General features: G+C 42.9%; 1 protein-coding gene across 2 annotated transcripts; it reads left to right on the forward strand.

Annotated features, from left to right (window-relative positions):
- The first annotated feature begins 5,386 nt into the window (after positions 1-5,386).
- On the forward strand, positions 5,387-6,734 carry LOC101756717 (thioredoxin H5). 2 transcript variants are annotated; one of them, XR_001164695.2, is made up of 3 exons: positions 5,387-5,628; positions 5,773-5,968; positions 6,172-6,734. XR_001164695.2 is itself a non-coding variant. In XM_004978816.3 (3 exons), exons 1-3 carry the CDS (start codon positions 5,554-5,556, stop codon positions 6,520-6,522), a joined length of 552 nt encoding a protein of 183 aa, XP_004978873.1. In that variant the 5' UTR covers positions 5,408-5,553; the 3' UTR covers positions 6,523-6,734. The 2 variants fall into 2 exon arrangements, 1 of the variants encoding a protein (XP_004978873.1); XM_004978816.3 differs by having other exon boundaries at positions 5,408-5,628; positions 5,773-5,898.
- Positions 6,735-7,089: the final 355 nt, after the last annotated feature.

The raw sequence follows: 7,089 nt of genomic DNA on the forward strand, positions 1-7,089 counted from the left end.
GGCCTCGAGATCGGAGTTCAACTTGTTTACTTCTGCTATATGTACAGGTAGCGTACGGGAGTGCGTTACCAACCCTGGCAGGGCAGAGCAGTCATGGCATGGACATTCCAACAGGCTACGCCAGCGTCTGCGTCGAGCAAATAGTTGATCCCCAGTATGAAGGTCTAGAGCTCGACTTCCCGGGAGGCGACGGGGAAAAGACATTGGCAGATGCGCTTCATGGGATCATTCTATGGAAGAAACGCTACATCATTATTCCCCGCACGGAGCCATCTCCTCAGACCTCAAGACCGCTCCCCGTAGATCCCCAGCAGCGACCTTCTCCTCATACCTCGAGACCGGCATCTCCTGCTCCAGGACCGTCTCTTCCATCTATATCAAGGTCTCCATCTCCACCACATCCTGGTGCTGGGAGCGACGACGACAATAACAACACCCCTCCCCGATCACCGTCGCCGGCACCAAGAGCGGCCCCCTCGAAGGAACCTGCAGCACCACTCAAGAAGTCACGAGCACCGCCTCCCAAGCAAAGACAGCAGAGAAAGAAGAAAACAAAGGTCGACCCTGAAGTGGCTCGCAAGGAACGCTTTGAGGCAATGTCTCATGCGGAACAGTGGGCAGAAATCCAACGAGAGGCCAGTGAGTGGTTCAAGAAACAAGCCGAATTAAAAAAGGCAAGGGAGATGGAGCCACCGCCAGTAAGTCAGCGAGATTTAAACTTTTTTATCAGGATGGAGGAAGGAGCCAAGAAAAGGATACCACTCTTGTCAAACTATGAACGGGCTCTAGTAAAGGCTGATGAAAAGGATAAAAGAAAAGGAAAATCATCCTCCAGCGGTCCAGTCCCCGACCTCAGCAATTTATCAAAAAAAGATGCTCAACGGGTAAAAGCAATGCCCTTGGATCAACAAGCAAATATATTGAAGTTCATGGAAGAAACAGGTCTGGGACTTGATGAATGCATAGGGCAAGTCGAGACGCCAACTGCACCGCCCCCTGAGCCGAGATGGCCTTATGAGCTAGGCAAACCTCTAGTAAAGCCTTCAATGCTACGGAAGCTATCAACAAAGATGTACGAATTCCATCAATGGTACATGACGGCATCCGCCAACTCGAGGGAGATGATCGGCATGAAGGTAAAACCGATAGATTTTCACGGTGAAGGGGAGAAAGTGCTGTGGCTAGACTTCAAGGATATATACGAAGTGTACCATCATGATGCCCTGGACGTCTCTCTGATCAGCGCTTGGATTCTGTAAGTGTCCGTTTATTATCTCTACATGTAAATTTTGGCGTGCGTCACCGTACTAACTTCATCTTCCATTTCATGTAGGATGCTAATTCAGACATGCTGCCGAGAGGCGTACCTACATGTAGGCTTCATGGATCCATCTGTAGTTAACCAACAACAGATACAATTAGCGCCGGAAAAAACCTTTGCGGAAATATACAATTTCCTACACAAACAAACATTCAAGGATTTCATACTACTTTCATACAACTTCAAGTAAGTGTGTGTATACCGTCTACTTTCGATGTCTTTTTCCTTATCTCTACATGTTAGTTAGCTCTAATATGCATGAACATTTTACGCACGCAGCTTCCACTGGATACTTATTATAATTGAGCCTGAAAGAAGCCACGTCACTGTCTTTGATTCGTTAAGGAAAGATTCGGTGGACTACCAAGAATTGCAAGACATGCTAGGCTTGTAATAATTCTGGACCTTTATCTCTATGCAAAAATTTATTTCCTAAATTTTATCCCTGTTACACTATGTCATTCATTATTCTAATCCGCAGCGCATGGAAACAATTCATAAGGACACACAAAGGTCCATTCAAAGAAAATCTTACATGGAACACAGACTTCCCGGTACGTATGAAGTCTGCACATTTATTACATTGTATAACACGAATAGTTCATAACTTATTTTTTTCCGCACTGAAGTGCTTAAGACAGGAACCCGGGAATAATCTATGTGGCTACTACATCTGTGAGCACATGCACAGTTTTTTGGGACCCAAGGGACCGAAGATGACGCCGCACAACTTTAAAGTACGTAAAATAAATATATTACTAGTTAATTATTTTCTAGCTCCTTATATGTATTTGTTCATGTAACATTCACAAATTTCCAAATTATAGATGTTAAATATTCAACAAGGACTCTTTAAGGAAGAAAGAGTAGCGGCAATATGTGAAGGTCTCATTGGATTCATAATGGACGAGGTGGTAAATCCAAGAGGAGAATTTTATTACGATGGACGACAATTAGACACTCCGATCAGCAACACCACGACGGGAAGATCGTAGGAAGATACTTTGATTTATTTGTATATATAATACGCGCTAATTATGATCGATTTGTACTAAGCTAGTTGAATTGTGTATATGAATTGTGTATAAGGATTGTGTATATATATAGTAATTGTATAATTACAAATCCCATTCGTTTAAATACTAGTTGATTTCGTTCTAAAAAAATCTCAACTACAAGGTTAACAAATTAAAAGGGCCGCGGTACTACTATACGTATACGTGATGCATGCATGAAAAATTCAGGCATCACGGCAGTGCCATGCAAGCGCCATTTAGTCCCGGTTGGAATCGAGCCGGGACTAAAGGGGACCCCTTTAGTCCCGGTTGGGAAATCCAACCGGGACTAAAGGGCCTGTCCCGCGCCTGGCGTGGCAGGCCCTTTAGTCCCGGTTGGTGACACCAACCGGGACTAAAGGGGGTCCTTTACTCCCGGTTAATAGACCCGGGACTAAAGACCCCCCCTTTTGTCCCGGTTGGTTTATCCCAGATGGATATCCGAGAGATATGCACCCTACCAACCGGGACTAAAGGTCAATTCTCTACCAGTGTATAGATTTTGTAACCATGCAGTTATAATTTTTTGAATCACAAATAGAAAATTTTATTGCAGTGGATTTGTGTCATTAATGATGGAACCTTTCTCCTATATGCCGAACATGTGGATTGCTGATTTTGGCAAAAAATGATCATTATGTTCTCCTATCAATATGCTAATTGAGGATGAATCAATTTTTCTAGTATGATGGATGTGTGCGTTGCTGCTATTTCTGGGGAGAAATGACAAGCATTTATCTATCATCAAATATGCCAATTAATATATTTTGTGGTGAAGAAGGTTTTATGCACAGGTGTATGATTAACATTTCTCTAAAATGCTTATTAGTATACTGTTGTAAAAGTTTTACACTTCATTTTGGTATTTTGTTAGTTGCAATTATATGGATAAAAGAATGTCTTTTTAATCACCGCTTCCTCCTCCATATACATATGAAAGTAGTCCCCCTGCCCGTTTCACTACCCTCACACCTCTTATCCCGAAAAAGAAAAAGAAAGTCAAAATATAAACGGGAAAGCTTTAAATGAAGCTAGACAGGAGAAACCGGGGCAAAGGGAAAGAGGCGACGCTAATTATTGCGCGTGAGCGTAGACAGCTGGCTTCTGCACAGGCGCTGCTAGCTAATTGCTTGCAACGCTCGCGCGCCGCTAGCTAGCAGTTTAAACGATCGCACGCCGCTTGCAACTTCCAGTGAATGTGGTGAGGACTGACAGCAGGAAGCACGTGACGAGGCCCAAGGGGAATACAAAGTTTTGTTCTCTAGAACCATAAGTCGGAAGAGAACCCCACAAGTTGGACGCCATGTGAAACCACTATTGAGGCCATAAAGATTTCGCTTACTGAAAGTAAATTGAACCTTAGCACGACTATAATAGTGGTGTATGAACAACCCATGTTGGAATATTTGGGCTAGGTCCATTTAATTCATTTAATCTCAAGGCCCACGTTAATGCTAGATGGTTAAAATGGTTAATCCTAAATGGGTAGTTAAGAAGTATCTTAACCAATTTAAATAGGTGGATTATGTGTGCACTAATTGAATAATTGAGAAGTTGAGGAAGAGAGAAAGGGTGTCACACGTGCGCGCTCACTCGTCGAGCCGCGCCGCGCACGTGAGGCTGACAACAATAACTTGTAACGGCTGGAGGTTACTGGTAACTAACACTGTTGAATGGTTAATTAATTGCTATCAATCACCTGAGATAGTGTCCAGATTCGTTGAATCTCCTTTCTCCTGCGTCTATAAGAGAGGTGCTCGTCCTCTGATTAACTTACCCCGAAGAGACCAACTTCTCTACCTTTCTGCTATTGCCGCTGCAATCTTCGCATTCCCATCGCGAGCCTCTGCGCGCACAGAGCTTGTGAGAGCAGGTGTCCAAAACTTCGTCCTGTTGTGATACTTGCATGAGTAGGCAGGCGATCAAGTTTTTGGGGAGCGCATCTTCTGTGCGACTGCTCGCTGCGAACGACTACGTCCTACTACTTCCTGGAGGCCATTCGAGGGACTGCTCTGCACCAACTCGTCATTGCATCGACTCCGATCGACTACATCAAACAGCCCAAAATGATGTTTGAGGCACAATGTCTGATGCGTCTAGTTCTGGTAACGGTACACCCATTGCCTCCGGCAATGGTCCCACCCCTGGGTACATACTGAACCTTTTCTGGTTCTTTTGTTTGGTTCTGTTTACGTTCAAATGTGTTTTAAATATAAACGCTTGCACATGCTCTGTGTCACTCACAATAACCATGATTTACTTAATAATATTCAGAATTAAAATATGTTGTAAAATGCCTAAATCTCTAACAACCCAAAGGCAAAGCTGGACCACGATGCAACTTGTGTTGGTCTCATCTCAAGCCTTGCATAAATTAGGATTTCAATAAACTACGGCTTAATTGGATAAATAAAAACCTACATACAAGTCCCATCTACACAAGCACTAGACTTCTCCATGTGTTTTGCTATCTTTACTGCAAAAGCACTTACCAGAAGGAATTCTAGGAAAGTTAAATTGCATAAAATAAAATGCAATATGGTCCAAGAACCTTGATGTAATTTGTAACCCCACCAAAGGTTAAGAGGAAAGTAGCAACCTCCCTGCTCACGTACTTCTTTTGTTCCAAAATGTAAATTGCTCTAGTTTGGAAGTAAAACTTCTCTCACTTTAACCAAATTTATAGTACTAAATATATTAACATCTACAGTACTAAATAAATGCACCATCAAGGCATTTCGTAGTGTTGTAATGAAATTAATTTGATGTTATAGATGTATTTTTCTATAAACTTATTCAAAGTTTGACATAGGATAAAACTAAAACAACTACGTGTTGGACGCTGAGAGGACTTTTGTGCCATTCAATCTGCTCCACTCTTTCTCTCCTCTCATGTCTGGGACTGATTCCCAACACGTGACGTGATATCCAGAAAGATCACACTCCAAATTGAAATGTGGTTGAAACATATTCCAAGGGGCACTACGGGCAAACGTCCACGAGCATCTATTCTTTCCAATCCAAACCTCGATTCGGCTCCAGCGATTATAAAGCAAATCTTCAGCTTAGCACCAGCTGGGCAAGTTTGTGTAGTAGCCCTTGTTCCTGCCTTGCGTTCACTCCTTGAAAAATCATCAGTACTAGTATACCCTGCGCTTGTTCAGAGGAGAAGGCAAGATGAGTTCGCCGGTGACCAGCCTCGTCAGCGAGCAAGATTTGAAACAGAAGTTGGCGGGCGCCACCACAAAGCTGGTAATTTAGTTTCCTCTCCAGCAAAATTAAACTTACCAAGGCTAGCCCTTGTTAATTTCAGTATGAAAATCTCTTGATTTGTTGATTCCCTTCTGTCTTCTCTGTCTCTCTCTTTCTCTAATTTGCTGGGCCCAAATTAATAAGGTGGTGCTGGAGTTCGTCAAATCGGACAGCCAGATTTGCGAATACGTGAAGAGGGAACGGGATGAGATCGCCAAAGAAATGGAAGATAAAGCCGAGTTCTACGAGCTCGACATCGACACATTCAAGGTGTGCATGTTTGTTTGAGGTGCGCAAAAGTATATCGCTGCACATGTTTAGTCCCACAATACCTGCCCAGGTGAGGGGGTTGGGAAAACCACCATCCACTTGTTTTAATACTCCATCGGTTGCAAATTGCAAGTCGTTTTGTCTTTTTTAAATTTATAGATTTTGCTATGTATCTGGACATATGTTATGTCTAGATATCTGGTAAAACCTACGTATTTAGAAAAGTCAGGATGAGCTACAGTTTGAAGATTAATCGTGCCCGCATGCGTGCAGAAATTCGCGGAGAAGTTTAAAGTAGAGGCGCTGCCGGCGTTCGTGGTGATGCAGAATTTCGTTAAGAAGCGCCATGTGGTTGGGACCGCCGATCTCAAGAAAGAAATCGATGATGCCTACGCTAAATTCGAAAGAAACGCGCAGGTTGACTCCAGTCCTAATAATGGCTCCGAACAAAGACAAGCTGAAGAAAACTCACAACAAGAACTAGAGCGCCATTGGTCGTACCCCCAACAAGAAAAGGCCGCGCGAAGCAGTGGCGGCAGACCGATAGGACCAGCAAGAGCGCGTGTGAAAAATGCATTGCTAGATAACCTCCTTCGCTTCCTGGAGAAACGCTACAGACGCTAGCTTATGACAACAAGCAGTACAGAAGTATACTTTTTAGCAAAATCTAATTTGAGAAGGGCCTTACTACTTTTGGTGAAATTATCTTGTGCTGTTTAATCAAATACGGAGCCTTCGTCGCTTCTAGTAGAATATAAGTTGTATATTTCTTTCAGACTGTAGTCATTCATAAGTTATTTATAATACTCTGTACGTGATAGAGTATTTTACTTTTACCTTTTGACCCTAATTGTTACTGATGATAACCTCTGACTTGCCACCCTTTCATGACCTCATCTTGGCAAAACTAGGCCGAGGACTCATTATTAGTTTCCCCCTTTTGGGCTAAAAGAACCTCTGTACCTACAAAAGACTGGACTAAAGGTGCAAAAGCTTCGATGGGAGAAAAGGAGGGCCAAAACTATTTCCCCAACACAATATGACATGTACGTTCCATCCACAAGATGGATTATATAGGAAGCCAAGTATTAGTTGGTTTTGAGTGAAACTTGTATGCAAAAAAATTACGATCCAATTTTCTAGGAAGACATGTGCCGGAGAAAAACATTTCTTATAAATCTCGCGGCGCTT

Source organism: Setaria italica, chromosome VIII (assembly GCF_000263155.2).
Source record: "Setaria italica strain Yugu1 chromosome VIII, Setaria_italica_v2.0, whole genome shotgun sequence".
NCBI classification, from domain to species: Eukaryota; Viridiplantae; Streptophyta; class Magnoliopsida; order Poales; family Poaceae; genus Setaria; species Setaria italica.